This window comes from Rhinichthys klamathensis, unplaced genomic scaffold (genome assembly GCF_029890125.1).
Source record: "Rhinichthys klamathensis goyatoka isolate OS25496 unplaced genomic scaffold, OSU_Roscu_1.1 h1tg000004l_1, whole genome shotgun sequence".
NCBI lineage: Eukaryota > Metazoa > Chordata > Actinopteri > Cypriniformes > Leuciscidae > Rhinichthys > Rhinichthys klamathensis.
In genome coordinates, this window is record NW_026606557.1 from 2,157,068 (window position 1) to 2,178,658 (window position 21,591).

Here is a 21,591-nt window from a genome sequence, read left to right on the forward strand (position 1 = left end):
ACTTCATTAAACATTTGCCGTGTCCGAAATCGACCCCTATACCCTTAAATAGGGCACTATTTGAGGGGACAGCCATTTGTTGTGGTGTCCGAAACCATAGTGCACACATTCAATCCCACAATGCACCTCAATAACGAGTGTACAACCGATGTACGCTCAATGGCTAGAGAATACCCATAATGCACTGTGAGAGTCGAGTCGAGTCCAGCGTGATATCATACAGGTATAAATTCCTTCTTAGTTTGTTATTAAATTGTTTAATTAAAGTTAGTTTCCATGTAAGAGTGCAAGATAAATCTTTTCATTTGCGGACAGTTTTCCTGTTTCAAATGATTATTATTAACAGCAAAGCACAAACGATGCCAAAGTGTCCGAATTCGTTCACTCGTTTTCTTTCACTCCCTCAAGTGAACTATATTAGTGGAGTAATATAGGGAATAGTGAATGATGGTATAGGGGGGCGATTTCCAACACAGCAAATATGTGTGTGTTTTTATTAGACTTTTATTAGACGATTCTGGATACATTGAGAATCATGATTTTTTTTTTTTTTTTTTTTTTTTTTTTACCGAGATCACGATTCTCCCATTATTCTGAACAGACAACTAAACAAAAAACATTTAATTTATTAGAGGCTCTGACAAAATGTTAATTGCTGCAGTCTATTTAAAAATATTTAATCAACTTGAATTAATCACTTGTTTCATCACTCGATGAATCAGCGTTTCTGAACGAACCGCTTGAACGAGTGATTCAATGACAAATACATATTTAACAGTCACTTGTCGCCACCTACTGGCTTAACGATGTAATTGACACAGTCTTTATTTGACACACCAAGTTACTTTCAAAGATGCTTACTCTATTTTGATCAGTGTTTATATCCGGACTATAAACTTTTACCCCAGTACTTGAGTGATCATTTGAGTTATTGTAAGACAGAAATAATGATCGTACTTCTCAAAGCTTTAACAGACATATGCTGAATCATTTTCATTCAGGAATAAGGTCGCGTTGGTGTTTAAAACGAGATCAATGTTTGCTTGTCTTAAAAGGATACTCCATTTTTTTTGGAAATAGGCTTATTTTTCAACTCCCCCAGAGTTAAACTGTTGAGTTTTACCGTTTTTGAATCCATTCAGCCGATCTCCGGTTCTGGCGGTACCACTTTTAGCATAGCTTAGCATACATCATTGAAGTGGACAAGACCATTAGCATTTCTAAAAAAAAAAAAATGACCAAAGAAAATCGCAACATTACATTTTCCGTCGGTCTTAGTGCACGATGTAACTACAGAAGAGTCAAGGTTTAAATAGGAAAAATATCGAAACTCTTGTCATTTTTTTTTTGAGAAATGCTAATGGTCTTGTCCACTTCAATGATGTATGCTAAGCTATGCTAAAAGTGGTACCGCCAGAACCGGAGATCGGCTGAATGGATTCAAAAACGGTAAAACTCAACAGTTTAACTCTGGGGGAGTTGTAAAAGGAGCCTATTTCCAAAAAAAGTGGAGTATCCCTTTAAGTGCTATAGCAAACCCCTGTGTTTCCTGTTGAACTGGCAGTTTCTGACTTGAACTTGAACCAGATTTCTCTCTCTCTTTCTCCTTCCACCGAGTTTTAATGGCTCTTTCTGTTCCATCGCCTTGGTCTTTAAAACGCGCTAAAGATAAACTCACAAGTGTTTATTTGTGAACTCGAAAAAAGGCAGATTTCCACACAGCATTGTTTCCCAGGAAAGGGTGGGCAGAACATAAGAAGGGGCGATTGCTGGAGGGTTTGGAGGTGTATTTCGTGAGCTGCTGTAATGTTGCAGCTATTGTATGCTTGCAAGTGTTTACTTAGGGTGGGAGGCTGGGGTCATGTTATCTAACCTTCAAAAGCTTTCAGATCACGCATTGTCTCTGAACTCCCGACCTCTGTTTTGACTGGTTGTCAAGGACGTGAAAAACTGCTGGATTAGAAATGGGATGAGGTCAATGTGTTATGATTGGCAGGTGATAGAACAGCATGTGGACGGACGCTGGAAGGGCCACATTCATGACACCCAGAGAGGAACGGACCGAATCGGCTACTTCCCCCCCTCCATTGTGGAGGTCATCAGCCGACGCTCAGGTACAAATCATAACCTGAATTCTGATTGGTTGTTCTTCTTAACTCTCACTTTTGGAGCCTCACAGCCTGTGGTCACTATATTTTTTCATTTTAGGGATTTTATTACAGCCATTAACCCCACAAATAACAGCGTTTGCTCTCCTGAATCAATAACATGCTGACTTCTACAACCTAGGCGTGTCTCTTTCTTCCATCCCACTGCTTCCCATGTAATAAATGGCTGCGTCCGAGAGCTGAAAAACACAGGCGGCATACGGAAGTAGAAAGGCACTTGCTAGAAGGCACGTCCATATCCAATGATCGTGTCACATCCTGTTTTTTTTAAAGACCGCACAGATTATTGAGAAAAAATATTGAGAAATTAATATTGCAGTAATTAAAGGTGCAGTGTGTAGATTTTAGCGGCATCTAGCGGTTCGGATGCGAATTGCAACCAACGGCTCAGCCCACCGCTCACCCCTCCCAATCGAAGAAGCTACGGTGGCCAAAACAGGACAAACATGTCGTCGTCTGAGACAGCAGAGAGCAGCCGGTCAACCGACGAGGTTTCTTTACAAAGATAAAATAAGAAATTATATTTACTTAATTATTCAGTAAAACGATATGTTATTGCGAATATTATTGTTGCGATGAAACGTTTGCAATAGGCATTTACCCTTTGAGTTACCAAGTTACACCTTTGTGTGCACAGAAGCGAAGCAATACCAATAAATAAGTTGCACTTTATTTATGCAAATTCTGAAAGTAAGCATTAATGGTCACTTGATTGGTACACGGTCCTGTTACATTAAAATTACAATCCAATTACATATTTTTCAACATTGACAAGGGAAAAACCTTACTTCTCGCGGTGATTATGCCCAATTTTGTAGCTAAAGAAACCAGTTTTCACTTAACGTTACATTGCTAATGTTGGGCTAACTTACCTGTCCAGCAGAAAACAGGCAACTTCGCCATCGTTTCAAAACAAAATTTCCTGCAAAAATGTTCTTACCATCCGGAAAAAGCCATACCGATGTTAATCCGGGATGTCTGCCGCCGTCTGACCCGACTTCATCTGGCTGCATCATGTTTTCTTTTTTTTGCCTACACGATTGACGCAAAATTATATGTGTGGTCCTCCATTTGTTCAAATTTCACTGCTAACGTTACTATTACTACTTCTTCTTCGTGCATATTCACTTAGTGACAGTGCAAGTTGCCTCTAAAAACACCAATAAGAAGAAGAAAAACAGCAGAGTTACGAAACGCGCTCTGTAGAGAAGTTTGTCCCTTTAGGGCTACTGTAGAAACATGGCGGCGCAAAATGGCGGCTTAACGTGTCAGGGGACCCGCGGTGTATGTAGATAGATAATAAATAGATAGATAGATAACAGATAGATAGATAGAAGGTAATGAAAACAAAACGGTTCATTTTATAAGGTCTTCATACACCACTCAAAACATAGTTATTATAATGCATTTCTGACAACATACATTTTACACACTGCACCTTTAAATCTTCGCTTTATCACCAAAGCTCGCTCTGTTTATCTGTCGATTATTAAACCATTATGCTTGCTCAGTCTGTCCGAAATGAGGTACCTTCGTGCGCAAACGCCGCCTTCAAGGTCATCGCCTGATCAGTCGGACGCAGCCAGTGTTCATCTCTAACCTCCATCCGCTTGCATTAACCCTCTGCTCCTGTCATGTGTGTGTGTTGTCCTGTAGGGGGCACCCTGTTACGACACGCCTCTCTGCCCTCCCAGAGGCAGCAGCTGCTCTCCAGGTCCGCCCTCAGTCCCAGCGTGAGTCTGAGCGGGGGCGGGACCCTTCAGACCGACGACTCCTACAGTCCGTACACCCCTAACCCACACCTGGTCCTCCCCCACACCAACGGTCTGAGCACCAACCCAGGTATAGCACTCGCACCCACCTCGAAGGGTGCCTTCTCACCAACGCCCCCTTTCCACCCCGCATTAAGACGCGTTTTCAGCGATCCGATCGCTAGTGGTGAGCTGAGACACACACTGTTTCCACCTGGTATTAATACGCAATTCAAATGCTTCTCCTGTGGCCATTTGTGTTCGTATTTCATTGAGACACTCTCCTCTTATTCTGCCACAGTCTGCGCGAGTGCCACATGCGTCATATTGAATACTATCGACTCGATGATCATTTGTGGCTGTTCATTTGACTACATGGGTGGCTAAACTACAGAAGCAAAAGTACACTTTTTTATTTAATTTAATTAAATTTTTTACTTATATAAACGGTTTATATATTAAATAACAAAGTGGCGAGGCTTTTTTCTTTAATAATCCAGTTAATCTGAGGCTATTTTTTTGTTTTGTATTCATTGTTTGTTTCAACATGCTTTAATAATGCTAAAAAAAAAAACATTCTTTTGCAGTACCTCTATTCCCAGTCTTTATTTTTTTATAAATCTTAACCAGCACTTTAAATTTCATCCATTTCCATTGCTTTTGCATTAAAACACAGTTCACTGAAGCATCACCTTCTTTCTTTGCGTATGCCTTTTGGTGGAAATTATGCTAATATTTCACATTGTGACACAATTTGAGGAATATATGAACTTGAATAAATAGTTCAAATATTCATAATTAATATCTGAACTTCGATCTGAATCAGTTTTCTCTGACTATCCTTTAGTATGAGCTTTGTAACTGCACAAACAGATACATTATACACTAAAGGAAAACACTAAAATGCATCATATGCATCATCTCCTTCTCATTTTAATATGTAAAACTTGAAGGATACAAACACAAGGATGTTTCATAATTAATTAATGACAGTCTCACATTATGTAACACTTGAGTTAAAAACAAAAGGCTCAAAACAGTACAACTAAAGCAGATAGTTCTTCTGACTCTAAATTCTGATTGGACAAGCCACATACTAAGCTGTAAAATGGCCGATATACGCATACCTTTGAATGCTATATTTATCATGCAGGTTGCGGTGTTGCCCACACATCTTGTATTTCCCATTGCTCTCACTTATAAATAGGAGAAACTCCTGAAAAGTCCTGCCCTACTAAAAGCAACACAAAAATATCTACAGCAATATATATGGTGTATCAAAATACGTATAACATTGCACTGCAAAACCAGTCATCACAAGTCGCACGGGTATAACTGTGGCAATAGCCAATGATACATTGTATGGGTCAAAATTATAGATTTTTCTTTTATGCCGAAAATCATTAGGATATTAAGTAAAGATCATGTTCCATGAAGATATTTAGAAATTCCCTACCGTAAATGTATATAAAAAAATATTTTTGTTAGTGAATGCAGCACAATCGCGAACATAAATGGACAACTTTAAAAGGGATTTTCTCAATGTTTCGATTTTTTTGCACCCTCAGATTGCAGATATATTTAATAGTTGTATCTCGGCCAAATATTGTCCTATCCCAACAAACCATACATCAATGGAAACCTCCGTGTGATGTATACATCTCAATTTAAAACCCTTGTTGTTTGGTAAGACCCTTGTGACTGGTTTTGTGGTCCAGTGTCACATATGTATAGCCAGTAAGTGTTCTCCATTTGTTGGGCAGTTGAGTCAAACGCCTGGTTTTGGACCCCGTGGTTCTTCTGCACGACTGATATAGTACAAACACCATCTTTGCATATAAACACTATACAGTGGCACACACTCATCTGAAGGCCCTGATTTGGGATGCACACCCACATTACCCTCCCCCACTAGACTGAGGTCAGTGGCCCAAAAAAAAGTGTTTGTGTCCGCTAGGTGGGCCTCCCGGCGGTCTGTCCCAGCACATAAGCCCCAGCATGGAGGACGTGTGGGTTTTGCGGAACTCCTGCGCTGGTAAGAACCGCTGCACTCCCCTTTCGCTGAAACGCTCCTCCCCTGCGCCCCCTACTGGCTGACACCCCCTCCCTGCTACAGACAGACCCCCTGATTGGCTGCCCTGTCGGACGCCACACAAACCCAGCTGGCGTGTCCGTCTGTCCAGATGCCAATTCCCTGTTAGCGTTCTGTGATCCCTCCCGCTCCCGTAGCAGACCGTAGGTTGTGTGCTGTCGTCTGTAAACCCCATCACCACATGCCTGTGGCTTTGCCCTGCTCCCCCCACCCCACCCTGCCTGCTGCTTCAGTAGAGATCCAGTGGGTACGGTGTCCTCACGGCTGTGGAGTGGCACTCCGGCATGGCAGTGCAGACGGCCGCTGTGATGCCATGGCCGCGGGCATGCTATGATTGCAGTTACTCATTGGACTAATGCCTCCGTCTCTCTCTCTCTCTCTCTCTCTCTCTCTCTCTCTCTCTCTCTCTCTCTCTCTCTCTCTCTCGATTTCGCAGCGGGGGACAGGAACAGTGTGGGCAGCACTGGCAGTGTGGGCAGCACCCGCAGTGCGGGCAGTGGCCAGAGCACAGAAAGCAACAGCGCCCCCAACGGACCCCAGCAACACCAACACGTCACCAACCCTGACACCAGCAAGGTAACCAACCATGATGCTTTAAGAGAAAGACAACCCTGAGGCTGAATCCGAAATCGCCCCCTATACCCTCATATAGGGATTTATTCGAGGGGACATCCATTTGTAGTGGTGCCTGAAACCATAGTGGACATTATCGATCAATCCCACAATTCAACGCATTAGCGAGTGTACTTCCAATGTATGGTCAACGACCATCCGAATTCGCTCCCTCGTTTTCATTCACTCTTTCAAGCGAACTGTATTAGTGGACTAATTTAGGGAATAGGGATTTAGGGTTTAGGGATTTTGGATTCAGCCTAAGGCCTGGGACACACTGGCTGCGTGGCGTAAGCGTCTCAGCTGCGTGGCGTGTCCGTTTTTATTTCGGCTCCCATGTTAACAGGTTAGAGCTTGCAGACTGCCTGCGTGATACGCGCGTCTGGAAAACGCGCGAATGCTAGAAATATTTTTCACGCGACACGCAAGTGTGTTGGAAGCGTTTCCAGGCAAAATTGAATAGGAAAATGTGTTTATATGTTATTTTGTACACGAATAAATATTAATAAATTACATTTTGATGGTTGAAAGTCTAGGTTTTGACATAAATTCAGATATACACTACCGTTCAAAAGTTTGGGGTCAGTGAGAATTTTATTTTTATTTTTTGGAGGAAAGAAATCAATACTTTTATTTATCAAGGACAGTAAAGACATTTATAATGTTGCAAAAGATTCTATTTCAAACAAATGCTGTTCTTTTGAACTTCCTATTCATCAAAGAATCCTAAAAAAAAAAAAAACTGTACAACTGACAGACCAACAACTGTTTCAACATTGATAATAATAATAAATGTTTCTTGAGCATCAAATCCTCATATTATACTGATTTGTGAAGGATCATTTGACACTGAAGACACTGACACTGGTGATGCTGAAAATTCAGCTTTGATCACAGGAATAAATTACACTTTACTATATATTCACACAGAAAACAGCTGATTTACACTGGAATAATATTTAATACTATAACTGATTTTTGTTGTATTTTTAATCAAATAAGCGCAGCCATGGTTAGCAGAAGAGAATTCTTTTAAAAGTATTTAAAATCGTACCGACCCCAAACTTTTGAACGGTAGTGTACATATAATTTAAAAATAAATAATGATCAATTTTCAAATATTGCACCTGTCAATACAGAATGAAATATTCTGTAGTCTATTTTGCTGTCAATACTGCTGACGGTGTCTTTATCAGTAGGCTTTATATTTATGCTTAACATGAAGTATAGGGCTTCCACAATACGTCCTCCCTGTACATCACCTAGCAGCAGCAGCGCTGCGTCAGACACGCTTCTGGTGTGCAAAGACACAGAAAACGCCACGCTCACGCCACGCAGCCAGTGTGTCCCAGGCCTAAGAGTATTCAGTCATGATCTAAGGATCTATAAGAGGTGATAATGAAATTTGTGAAATGAAATGTGAATGTGATAATGAATGATCATCTCAAAGTGCTAATGTTGCTTTTTTAGCAGGTAAAATGTTTTGTTCCAGTACAAAGAATCAGTTTTTTTTTTGTTTTTTTTACACATAACTATAATGAAATTCCAAAGTCGGCACATCACAGCTCCAAAAATACATCCGTTTTGTTAAATTCCCACTTTGAAAGGTTTTGGAAGCCATGACTCTTCTTCACAGCGTAATGAACATGAAAAGCAACTCTTATTATGCTCAATTAAAAACACATGGCACAAATTAACCAGTGACCACCCTTGTACTTTCACACCGGACATCCAGTAATCACAAATGGTTGAAAAGTTTGTGGAAAATCATTGGTTAAAAATTTTGGGAAATCTAAAAGTAAAAATTGCTACTGGCTATGAAAGCACTACAGTCCTGTCATTAGAGTAATTATAATTCCTGTTATTTTCTGTTAACAAACCCTTTTAGTTTCAATGCTTGTTGTTTATATGTGTTTGATAGCTTGATAGATTTTTTTTTTTTTTTACATTTTCTCTCATTTTACGTAGGCGGCGCCCTCTGCTGTGGATTTACTACAGCCAGACCAAAACAAACATCCTGACGCATCCGCAGGTAATGAGCTGTGACATGTTTACTGTGTGCATCTGTATACAGTTTACGTCTTACTTGTCTACTTGCATGATGTATTTCCTCTATTTGGCCCAAGTGTTCAAGTAGGCGTAAAGACTGCAAGTGTGCGTAGAACTTTTGATTACTTGATGGGACACACTTGTAGTCTTGCAAAAAATGCAAGTGTTTACAGAGCTCTTATTTATTATATTTTCAATACTTTGCATTTTAAAATAACCTTCTACGTGTCTGTTCAGTTGGCGCTTTGCAACTAACAGAAGACACAAATGTAAAATTGTGGTGCTTCTAATTAAGTGATAAAAAAATAGTTGCAAATGTTGTACAAAATAGGCCCACACTTACCATACTCATCTTTGCACCAATAAAATGTGCAACACTTTATGTTTTTACAACCAAATTATATGCATCTAATTAATTTAATTTCCAGTGGAATGTTTTCCTTGACATCTCGCGATTTCAGGGCACATGAGTTCCCGAACATAATGCATGATGGTATACGCTTAGCCTCTTACGCTTAGAGATGGTGTGGGTTTAGTGTGCATTAAGAGCACTGCACTTTTGGCATTTTTAAGACATGGGACAGTCTTGCGAACTTACTTCCTGTCGCGTGCACCACGCACTTTCAAGTGGCCAAGACCGCAAGTGTGGGTATTTGGACACTTAGCCATATTCGCACGGGACTAAATTAAATGAATGCATGCGAAACATTGGTGCACAAACCAAACCACTTCTTGGTAGCTCAGGTAGGTCAAAAAACACATGAGGAGTAGCGTTAGCATAATGCTGGATTACGCCATGCCGTAATTACTGTAATTTCGAGATGACAGCATGTGATTTAGTACTCTGAGCTAGTCACGTCATTTGTTGTCATTTGACTGGGAATTATGCATTTCTATGGCAACACTATCAGCTGGTACAGAGGTCACATGGTACAAGTAGGAGCTCTCCGAAAATTCCCAACTTACAAGTTGTAATACGAGTTCTACAAGGACGTGAGTGCTTTTTACAAGTAGAGGTCCTGTAATTACTGTAATTACGGCATGGCGTGCACCTTAATTCAATATAGGCAATCACAGACATTCGCATTCTTACTGGATTCAATTTCTCAGAGGACCGTTGAGTTGGCGAAAAACAGTAATTTGGTAACTCTAAAAAACATTTAAAAACTCTCCAGCTGATTAAAAGACATTGAAAATGCTGTTTGGTAAATCCGTGTGCATATATTAGCGTGAGCATGTGTGTTGTTTTTGAAGGAGTTCCTCGCAGACCTGTGCTGCCCACACAGAGGCCAGGAGAGCAGGGTTTCTCTCAACAGTTTGTGCGTCCTCATCAGCTGCTAGAGGGAAAGGTCAGAAAACACCATTACAGTGCACAACACCAACCTGAACATATAGCAAATTACCAGTGGAACTACAGCTTGCTCTGCAATTGGTTTTGATTAAAAGTTTCTCCTTTTTAAAAGTCTCTTCTGCATCATGTTTGCTCTCCTGACTTCATGTCATGTCTTTATCACTGTCAGGACGCAGAGGCTATATATCAGTGGCTGAGTGAGTTTCAGTTGGAGCAGTACACTACAAACTTCCTCAACGCTGGCTATGATGTGCCTACAATCAGCAGAATGACCCCAGAGGTACGATCAGAGCGCCAGTTGCTTTGAAGAGATACGCCGTTCAGTCTCATTGGCGTAGGTAGGGTTGATGTTGATTGAGTATTATGCCTATTTTTCAGGATCTCACTGCTATTGGTGTGACTAAACCAGGCCACCGTAAGAAGATTTCCCTGGAGATCGGCAACCTCAGCATTCCAGAATGGCTCCCAGAGTACATACCAGTAAGTCACCGTATAGCTTGAATGTCTATGGCGTTGTCTTCAGTTCACTCACAGTCAAATCTCTTCTCTTAGCAGGATCTTGGAGAGTGGCTGAGTGCCATAGGCCTGCCTCAGTATCATAAGAAACTCTCGGAGAACGGCTATGACTCGATAAACATTGTCCGAGATCTCACGTGGGAAGATTTACAGGAGATTGGTATCACTAAACTAGGTGAGCTTAAACTTAAACACAGAACTTAAGTGCATTGTGTAGTTATATACAGGGTTGGCAAAGTCAAAGAATAACAGGGAATGTTAAAATTGTGTTGTTGAGCTGTTTTAAATAATTAATTTGTTAAATACAGCTCAAATTGTGTTGAACAAAACCTGATTTTAAACTAAAGCAATGTCCAATTTGTTTACAAATGACTCTTTTGAGTCAGTTCTTTTCATTGAGTAGGTCGAACTTGTTCACACTGGTTCGGATGATTATTATGGTCAGAATTTGAATTGTGAATTTGATTTTTTTTTAAAACCATTATCCCATGGTCATAAACGATTGTCCATTAAAAATAGCTGGAAATACATGGGTCAAAAAGTGTGGGAACCCTGCAAATACTTCAACCTCCATATATGTTAAAATTGTGTATGTATATATATATATATATACAGTGTATATGTACCAGTCGTAGCTGCTGGGTAGCTTTTCCTGTTTTTGTTCTTACCTTGACCAGGTCATTTTCAAGTCAAAATGTCTAGTTTAAGGTTTCACTTGGTTTCTATTCCTGCAGCAACATGCTATGTTGACCCGTACACATTTTAATCCGATTGATCCAGTTTCATATGACTGATGATCCAGCATCAAATATGCCCTGAGATTGTATAGGGTCACACAGCATTCTCACCTTTGATGTGGACAGATTACTTGTTAAGCGAAAAAGTTGTTATGTCATGCCTGCTAAGGACATAGTGTGAGTTAAATATATATCCTGTGAAGTATATCCTGTTGCGTTAAAGGTACAATATGCAGGATTTTTGCAGTAAAATATCCAAAAACCACTAGGCCAATGTTATATATTTTGTTTAGTTGATTAATTACAATATCCCAAATGTTTCCAACTATTTGTAAATGGTGAGAAAATTGCGATTTTAACCAAGGAAACGGGGCGTGTGAGCAGGGGTGAGGAGTCGCCAGTCAATGGCGTCATATCCGCGTTACCCTCGGTTTCCGCCAGGTTTGACCTCGTACTGCAATAGTAACCATGGCGACAGAAGTTGACAACTGGGTTATGCCTAGAAGGACGCTCACGCTGTTGTTGTTTCGTTCAAACATTATGGACCATGGCAAGCAGACTTTGAGACAAAAAGAGGACTAGAACGAAGATCAACATCTTTCGAGATGCCGAGAGCTCCACGTCCGCGACTAACTTTGACTTGACAGAGATTCGCAGAGTGTTGCATGTTACTTTATTAGACAGGTGAGCAAATGTACATAAAACTAATCAATGTTATTTAGTTCAATATTATGAAATGTTAGAATTAGGGTTGGGTACCGAAACTCGGTGCCAATTGGGAACCGGTTCCGACGTAAACGGTAGTAACCAGACCGAATAAGAACGACAATTTCGGTGCCTGACGTAATTAGGCACACACGCACAGTCTCTTCTGTCTCACATGCGCGCTCTTGCTCGCAAGGTTTGGCTGCATTTCACGTGTAAAATTACGCGTCAGAACGCCCTCTGGGTGTGCCGATAGTCTGAATCCATATAGAATCAAGCCAATCCATTGGCTGATGGCGCGGGCGCCGCCTCGACGCACTTATGTCGTCATATTATGTTGGCGCGCGCGCCATCTGCTCCTCAGATTTCTTTGCCGAAAAAGGAGGAAGCTGGTCGGCAGCGCAAGGAGCTTGGCAGCGTCTCGTTCCCTATTGAGAGATATGTTACACCAGTAACCAGAGATGTTCTCTTTCAAAGGTTCACTCAACGCTGCGTAGCTAAGAAGCAGTGGATTTGTAGGCTGCTGTATCACGTGCCGTTTGAACTGACGCGCTTCAGCGATCTGTCACATTTCAAAGAGCCAAAACGTTATTTATTGTGTGAATCTCGTAAAAATATTGACAGAATCTGACAGCTGTGGATTTGTTCCATATCAAAAGTAACCTTGTCTGTCGGTGTAAGTGTCCTCTTTGTCCGCGATTTTTCTCTGCGTGAGAAAATGGATGTGTGGCGTGCGTGAGAGCGTGGTTAAAAGGGTCAATTGCGTGAGTCTCACGGTCAATGCGTGAGAGTTGGCAGCTCTGCCTGCTAGTAATCTCTATTAATCTCCAGTATTATTACATTGTTTGATACAATATTGTTTTATTTGATATTATGTAAATGTGAATTTTTATTTTATATTGGTTTTATTATTATTTGTATTATATTGTTTAAAGATTTAAGTTAATATTGTGTCCAGTTTGGCCCTGTAAATAAAAGGGTATTATTTTTTGATAAAGTGTGTGCGGTTTCGTTTTCTTAAGTACCGCTTCAAGAACCGTTTAGGCACCGGAACAGTTTAAAAAGTACCGAGTAGGTACTGGTATCGGATAAAACCCAACCGATACCCAACCCTAGTTAGAATATGATCTGTATGTTATTCTAATGTTGATCTAGCTCACTGCTAGTCTCATACAGCCAACAAACAACCTAACTAACAACATTCAACACACTCAAATGCCGTTTAGTGTGATAGTGTAACTGTTAGAGCTAGTGAAACACCGCTGCGTTACCTCAAGTTTAATTCGTCTAATAAATTGACCTTTGTGAGTATTAATTCAGCACTTGCGTGTAGTTCGGTAGAATGAAATGTCCTGTTCCTTTATATCCGCGGGCTTGCGTGTGGCGCTGGTACGTCTAGCAATCGCGCCCTGCTTCATACCACAGTCATGTTAAAAACATCAATGTATTCACTCATCCATAAAAGATCCATCAGCTTGACGACAAGATCCATAATTCCGCTTAATGCGGAATATACGTCATTAATATACGCCTTTGTTATTGTAAGAGGTTAGCGACCCCTCGTGGCGGAAAATCCTGCATATTGTACCTTTAAGTTCATGTGTGACATCTACAGTAAATGTGTGTCTCTAACAGGCCATCAGAAGAAGATGATGCTTGCGGTGAAGAAGTTGTGTGATGTTCAAAAGGCTCTTCTGCAGGCAGAATCAGGGCATGGCACTCTGCGGCGCAAAACCCCTGCTGCCCTGGACCTGGTCACTATCGAGCCGCCCCCTGAGAGTTTCGACCTCCCCTCACCCCACACGCCCAAGATGATGACTTTCCAGGACAGTGAGCTGAGCACTGAGCTACAGAGTGCCATGTCCTCCCAGTACAGTGGCTGTCAGGAAGGACTGGCCATCAAGAATGCAGTAGGCATGTCCTCCAGTCAGGAGAGCATTGACACACGCTCTCGAGGCTCCGGCCGCTCTCAGGAGCCCCCCAGCACTCCCTCCTCCACTTCAGGAGCGACCCCTTACAGCCGGTCCCGAGAGAGTCTATCGAGCCCAGACAGCAGTCCTGGTAAAGAGCGCAACATTCCAGAAGGCCGTGACCAGGTCCCACGTCCTCAGCTACCACAGCAGCTGCCGTTCAGTGCTTCTGCAGGCTTTAAATACCCAGCGGTGCCTGCCAAACCCAAACTGGGCTCTGCTCCTTCTCCGCAAGGTTCTCCTGCTCATAAAACCCTCAATTATCCCCGTGTACTATATAACAGTGCCACGCTCGACCGTCGCTCTCCTAGCGTGGCCAAGAAGCGCACACAGAGCCTGTCCCGGTATGCTTTGTCGGATGGTGAACCAGATGAAGAGGATGATGATGAAGCAGCTCAGCTAGCCAGCATAGCCATGCCTTCATACGCCACACTGAGCCGCAAGCTTACCCGGGGCCAGCTGGCACGTCTTCAGTCTGCCCCTGAGCAGTCTGTCGGCCGAAGCCACTCTTTCGCCATTAGGGCTCGACGTAAAGGACCTCCTCCGCCGCCACCTAAGCGCCTTAGCTCCGTCAGCAACAGCAGCACTAGTGTCGAAACTGTCTCGGACACTCCTGCGCCAGCTTCTGGAGGAGTCGAGAGCGGCAGACCTGGGAGTGTAAAGAGCATCACAGCTGCATTAGAAACAGTCCTACCTGTGCCTACGGTGGAGCTCCTTCAGGAAACCACGACCACCAACGAAGAGTCCAAGCGCAGACCTCTGAGTCAGAGTGAATCCAGCCAGGTAGCAGCCAAAGCAGATACTGATAGAGCAACAAAGTCTGACTCAGAGGAAGATGATGGGACGAAGGATTCTGGCCTGGAGAGCTCATCCTCGCCCCAGAACAGCTCCAGTGAGTGCATCCCCTTTGCGGAGGAAGGCAACCTCACCATCAAACAGAGGCCCAAAGTTGGCGGGCCACTCAAGGTGGAGAGCACTTCTGAGTCTCCAGAGAAAGCCAAACCAGCCAAAACCCCTGAAGTCCCAGAGTTCAACTTGAAAGAGTCAGACACAGTGAAGAGACGGCAGAAGCCAAAGGAGAAAGAGCAGCCAAACACAGCGTCCGACAGCAGTGCAGATGGCACACCTGTTTTAGAGACTCAGGACACAGTGAAGCTCTGCATTTCTGAAACAGATATGAGTCTGCCATGTGTGAATCTTCCAGCCAAACCAGTGAAAGCACCTCCACCTCTTGCCCCTAAACCTCCCAGCCCCCTGAATCCAACACGGCACACCTCTAAACCCCATCCTGCTCCTGTAACAGGTACAGCCTACAGATACAAATAAAGTCAGCTGGCTCGATATCGCTGTTACATGGCGATAACTTGCTAAAATTCATTGACCTCAAACCTCATATTTTAGATTCCTTGTTTGTTCGCTAGATTTAGCAAATAGGTCCATCTAAACGGTTAGATTTATTAGTTGTTCCCTGAAGTCCTTGACAGAAGCTCTGCCCCAATTCAGAGGCTGCATCCTTCGAAGGACACAGACTTCAAAGTCCACGAAGGTCGAACCGAGCATTGTTTAATGGGACGGTCCAGCCCAGGGTTCCTACCTTGCAGAGTTTAGTTCCAACCCTAATCAGAGACACCTAAACAAGCTTATAAAAGGTCTTCAGAGTCACAGTTAGGGGAGTTTGATCAGGATTTGAGCAGCGGCCCTCCAGAGCCAGATTTGAGGAAGCCTATGGAGCATTGCTCTTGTTGCCTAGCGGTTGTAAAGTTTGTACTGGACTGGTCTGAAAACAAAACAGGGTTCACAACATTCGAAGGAGCCTTTGAATTGGGACAGCCTTCATCGCCCCGCTGTGACACATTCGGGCTTCGGGAATGCAGCCTTCGAGGGATGCAGCCTCTGAATTGGGACGCAGCTAAATACTGTTCTGATTTTATAAATGGTTAAAGCTATTCGTAGCAACCCTTTGCTAGTAAGTTACAGTATATGGATTGTGATTCTTGTTCTGTCTGCAGCTGTCGGCTCCAGTGTGACTCTCAGTGTTGTACAGAGTGTTGCCTTTGCAGCACCCCAGTCTCCAGTGCTGTACTCCCCCTCAGCAGAGAACACGGGTCACAGTGTGACATCAGGAAGGCCCCAGGCTCTGGTGGAAAATGGTCAAGGCTCAACACTGAAGCATCAGAGGCTGGAGAAGACCAGCTCATCCCTTGAGGAAGCACTAAAAGCTGTGGAGAGAAAACTCACTCTTGAGAACAACAATGTGGGGTGAGAGACACTTTCCACCAGCTTTCACACAAATATGATGGGGGGGATGAAACTATTCCCTTCATGTTTTTTAAATTTTCCTTTAATTGTTACTAATGTATCACTCCTAAATCACTCCTAATTAAACATTATGTTGCGTCTCTTTTAGCACTTCTCACATAGTGAAGTCTACAGGGAACATTCTGGATGACATTGGGAACATGTTTGATGACCTTGCTGATCAGTTGGATGCTATGCTGGATTAAAAATTCTCCTGGATTTGGCCGTTTGGGGGTTGTTTTGTGCTGGCCCAGGAGGGTAGAGATCTACCTATAGAAGCATGGGTTCTTCTTCCTTATATTTCAGATGGAGAGCAGAGAAAAACTCTTGAACACAAAAGTGGGAACCTCCATTTGCAAAGACCACACAGACATTTTTGGACCAGTCTCCTGACTAATGTCAGTCTAAGTGTCATTTGTAGTTGTTTGTTTATATTCCATTTTCTAATCAACCAGCGTATATATATGTTTTTGTGTTTTTCATTTTGTCCTGTCATTTGTTGTTGTTTTTGGGGCTGAACCATGGACTTGACTAAGTGTGACCCCAATGGACTTTATATGATGGACCCAGATAGAAGAAATGCAAAGGAGAATCATTCCTAAAGCAATATACATTTCAAAACACTACACTGATTCAAAACATTTCTAGAAAGTTTAAAGGGACAGTTCACCCAAAAAGTGACAATTCTGTCATCATTTACTTGCCCTGATGCTGATCCAAACCTGTATTGTCTTTTTTTCGGTCTGTGTAACACAATAGCATAACGCTTTGAATAAATTTTACGCTGCCTTTCCATACAGTAACATGCCATCAAGACAAAAATACAGATTTTTTTATTTTATTTTTTTGAGTGAACTGTTCCTTTAATATAACTACATTTCAAAACATTTCACCTCTAAAAAGTATCTGGTTTTGTAAGGAGCACAGGTGACTTTTATCCATTTCAGCAAGTAAAGCAGGTATCCATTTCCATGGAATTTTTGGTGCTTGTATCTTATTTTTTTCTTAATGAAATTGCAAGATTTGCAGGTTAAAATACATGACTGACATTTATTTTTGTATGAAAGTGTGGTTTTAAAGGGAACATGTTGAAATGAAAACAGTAACACTGCCTTGTGTAAGTAGAGCAGGATCAATGTACAGCAAGCAATTCAGGTTTAAGTTACCATGAACTATTTTTGAACATCTTTAAACTTATATTAGTCCAAATAGTATTTAAACTTTATCAAAATATGTATATTGTACACTAAAGGTATATTTGATTGGGAAGCAAACCTGTTTGTTGTACCAAAGCATATGTATATTTTTATTCAAATGTTGGATAATGCTAATGCTAGCAGACTTATCTTGCAGCTAAACTAATGAAAGTTAACCCAGTGGCATTTCCCCTTTGCACATAATTTGATATGACGTATCTGATGTGGAATATTTCTACACGGTTCTTGTGTGCCATTCGGATGTTACGTTCAGGCTCTGTCTCCCAATTAACCAAGATGTAATGAATGGAATTTGTTTAACTGAAGGCCGTTTTAACATTTAACCAGTTTTAGAATTGCATTTCAGGCCCGTTCACACCAAGGACTATAACTATAATGTTTAAAATTATCGTTCCAATTCTATGAGAATTGTGTCCACACCAAGTCCACTTCACAACTATAATGATTACGACACAGAGAAACGATATTGCTGGAATCACTTTCAGACATAACTACAGTAAAAGGTTATCGTGCACTTTTGTGGATGCGAATATAGTTATTATAGTTTTAGTCCTTGCTATGAACAGGCCTTTACTTATGTTAATGCTATATACTAGTGATGTTTTTGATTAGATAAACATAACACTGATATGGTTGTTCAGTACCAAGCCTGTCTTTATTCTAATTTGTTAACATTTTCTATTAAATGAATTTAGCTATTTTGTCCTTTTTTTTTGTCTGTCATTTTCAGCATTTACATTGCAAAATAGAAACGTCTTCTGTCTGATTTGTCCAGATTCAATGGTAGGGTTGCAATTGCAATTGCAATTGAAACTTAAAGTCCACATTAGAGGACTTCAGTGGTAACTAACTCTGTTCTTAATCTAGTTGCACAATTTGTTCTTAATGCAAAAATGGCTAGTAAGTTGTAAGCTCTTTTTTAAAGTAACCCATAGTTGCATAATACAACATTTGCCTTCAATTATCCAATAGCAGCCTTCAAATAGAGTGCAACAGTTGGTCCCTCTGCATAACCCTGCGAAACAAGCTATGCAAATATATATGTTGGCAGGCAGGACATCCTATCATTGTATTCAGACCGAATGCAATGATTGGACGAACATTTTTCGGCCCTGAGACTTCCACAGAATATGTACATTTACATATTTAAACCACTTCTGTTATTGATTGCTAGGATGTGAAGAGTTTCAACCAGTATAACAAAAAGTGTTTATGCAAAACATTGCCTACCCTACCTTTAAGCTACATGTTAAAATGTCTAAATAGCGCTACATTTGATAGCACAGACAAGATAAGAGAGCACAAGCACACTTTGTTAAATTTAATGAGTTCGCCTGCCCATTCATTCATGATGGCTAATGGTAAACCATCTTCCCAGACAGCAACATAGTGTCGGCCCAGATCCGGCCCACGTCTGGTACATGTGGATTCCACACGTGGCGGGCCCATAAAAAAACTAGTTCTTTCCATTAATTCACAGGCAATCCTTTCTATGAAAGAACATGCATATCTCCAGGACATTGTGTGTAGGCCTATTATTATTACTGTCTTGTACAGTGTATTTTGCATTGTACACTGCATGCTTTATGATAGCTATTACATAATGTAGCCTCAGTGGTATCATGCTTCACACGAAACTGCCAGCCCACTCTGATCATGCAAATGAGCTAGCTTCATTACACCCTCTTCATTGGTCAAGCCAAGCTCGAGAGGTTTGACCTCTGCAGGAGTTAAAAGTACATATCTCCTCTTGCTGCTGCTGTCGGCTGGAAAAAACTGGAGACATCCGGTCCGTTGGTGGTTCTGGTCAGGTGGTTAACTCACTCGCTTATTTATTCCCCTGTTTCGATTTCATTTATTCACTTTCCCCAATTTTACCCATGTATGCGTGAGTGTATGTCTTTGTTTAGACTATTTGTGTTTGTGATTTATTTAAGTAAAACAGTTCACATGAGTGTTGATTCTGTGGTCACTGCTTGCAAATCAAATCAAAATGATGCGAGAATGCTCTGAGTAACACTGTACCCAGTAATAAAGAGTTATTTTTCCGTGGCCACGACAATGACCTTTCTGAGAGGTGATAAATGACTAAAGTGTTCGCTGGACGAACAGGTCAATTGATTGTAATAATTCTGCTACACTAAGTCGAGTCTTAAAACTGATCCATATGTTATATGAATTAACAAGTTATAATTAATTATTCACATTTCCCTCGAGCCAATTTACCGCAATGTGGAAAAAAAAAAGTCAGATTTAATGTCAACTAAATGTATCATGAAATATAGATGAAATGTAAAGTACATTTTCGTCAATAGAGAAAATTTATGACAAACAAAAATCTGATCACTTAAGATCAATGATATAATGAGATGAATAATAGTCAGTCTCGTATTGGCTTGTTTAGCTGATCCATCCATGGAACAAACAAAACTGGAAATGTATAAAATAACACATATTATACAGACACATGATATTTAATCTATGATTAGTAAATTGCATTTAATAGATTTTACTTTCAATAAAACATTTGCAATGGGTTTGTAAGAGGTGTTTTATGCATGTTTGGCCCGAGTTTTTGTTGTATTTACACTGTTTCGACCAGCAGGAGTCACCAGCGTGTGGAGTTTGAAACAGTCAATCATTAGTGACGCAACACAGTGTTAGTATGGTGTATCAAAGGCATAAAACACTGCAGAAATCATTTGTCCACTATAATATATTTCTGAACAAAGTGGGATGCTCTATAAACGTGTTACATAATATAGAAATAACATAAATATGAAATAACTTGACAACACAGTGATCAGTAGTGCAGGATTAAAAATGGTGTCTCAAAATACCTCACTGGTTGGAACAAGAGACCATTATACACTAACAGGAGTTTACAGTGGGCTCCAACCCGGACAGCAACATAGTGACGGCCCAGATCCGGCCCACATAGAATCCAGATGTGGGCCGGATCTGGGCCGACACTATGTGGCTGTCTGGGAAACGTCTCAGGCCACTAGTGAAAATCCCTATTAATGTTGTATTTAATACAAAATACTTCATTGCTTATTATAGGTTTCTCCGACTTTTGGACACCACTGTGTCTGTTTACAATAGTAAAGGTGAGATGCCTGTGATTACAGTGACAGTCAGGAGTTTAGGATGCAAGTCTTCATTTGTTCCTTCATTATAAGACAACTAAATCTTTCTCAACAGAATTGGTGGAGAAATGAGCTTAGGGCGGCTCCAGAAATCATTCATAAATCAAACATTGCTTTCACTCTAAGAAGATACATTTCTATATAGAACCTTAAAGGGTTCTGTCAGGCACTTCACATAGACACTTTTTGGCATAAAGGGTTCTTTAAATTGAGTCAAGAACCCTAGAGTTCTATATAGAACCACACTGAACCTTTTAGAGTAGTACAGCCTCATACACAAAACTCACTGATCACACACACACACACACTGAATTAGGCTCTGTTCAGAATAGCATACTAACATAATATCACTATTTCTGTATAGTATGCACACACATTTACAGTGTGACAAATTAATTGGAACTACAGCCAAGAGTTTTAACATCTGTTTTTACTCATTGTCAGACATTAAAATACATATTCACACAAAATTGAATTAATAAAAAATAAACTTTATTTTCAAAAAGACAACTGCATACTGCCCATTAAATTCAACATGCAATGTAGTGGTCACGTGACAACAGTATAGCGCACCACTGTATGCAGAACACTACTACTACTGTTTTACTGTATTTAACATGTGCAATGCACAGTATTTAGTGAGCGGTAATATTACAATAAGCACTCCATTCTGAACATAGCCAGTGATTGTAATACATCACAGTTGTAGAATGTTACATTCCATTTGCCCCGTAGCTGATGTACTAATATAATCTGTTAGTAATTCAAATACACAATTCTGAATACATATAAATCTGTGTGTGCATATATATATTTATACACACACACACACACTGTACACACATCATATTGAGCCTACTTTAATGATAACCTCATTATAAGATCTGCTCTGTTTCATCAAGTCTTAAACAGAGCTGATGGATCCCAGACAGCAACGTAGTGTCGGCCCAGATCCGGCCCACATCCGGTACACATG

At 41.0% G+C, this 21,591-nt stretch overlaps 1 protein-coding gene across 3 annotated transcripts in view; it reads left to right on the plus strand.

The window, feature by feature from the left end:
* The window catches only part of LOC130085445 (caskin-2), a 72,693-nt gene extending 55,803 nt beyond the window's left edge, over nucleotides 1-16,890 (plus strand). Inside the window, exons 11-22 of one of the 3 annotated variants that reach the window (XM_056251207.1) lie at nucleotides 1,997-2,114; nucleotides 3,825-4,010; nucleotides 5,877-5,954; nucleotides 6,448-6,587; nucleotides 8,592-8,655; nucleotides 9,927-10,021; nucleotides 10,193-10,303; nucleotides 10,402-10,503; nucleotides 10,576-10,714; nucleotides 13,617-15,254; nucleotides 15,961-16,210; nucleotides 16,359-16,890. In XM_056251207.1, the coding sequence (XP_056107182.1) occupies nucleotides 1,997-2,114; nucleotides 3,825-4,010; nucleotides 5,877-5,954; nucleotides 6,448-6,587; nucleotides 8,592-8,655; nucleotides 9,927-10,021; nucleotides 10,193-10,303; nucleotides 10,402-10,503; nucleotides 10,576-10,714; nucleotides 13,617-15,254; nucleotides 15,961-16,210; nucleotides 16,359-16,455 (3,018 nt within the window). In that variant the 3' untranslated portion in view covers nucleotides 16,456-16,890. The remainder of the gene's footprint in view (nucleotides 1-1,996; nucleotides 2,115-3,824; nucleotides 4,011-5,876; nucleotides 5,955-6,447; nucleotides 6,588-8,591; nucleotides 8,656-9,926; nucleotides 10,022-10,192; nucleotides 10,304-10,401; nucleotides 10,504-10,575; nucleotides 10,715-13,616; nucleotides 15,255-15,960; nucleotides 16,211-16,358) is intronic. The other 2 variants (XM_056251213.1, XM_056251220.1) reach the window with 2 other exon arrangements.
* Nucleotides 16,891-21,591: the final 4,701 nt, after the last annotated feature.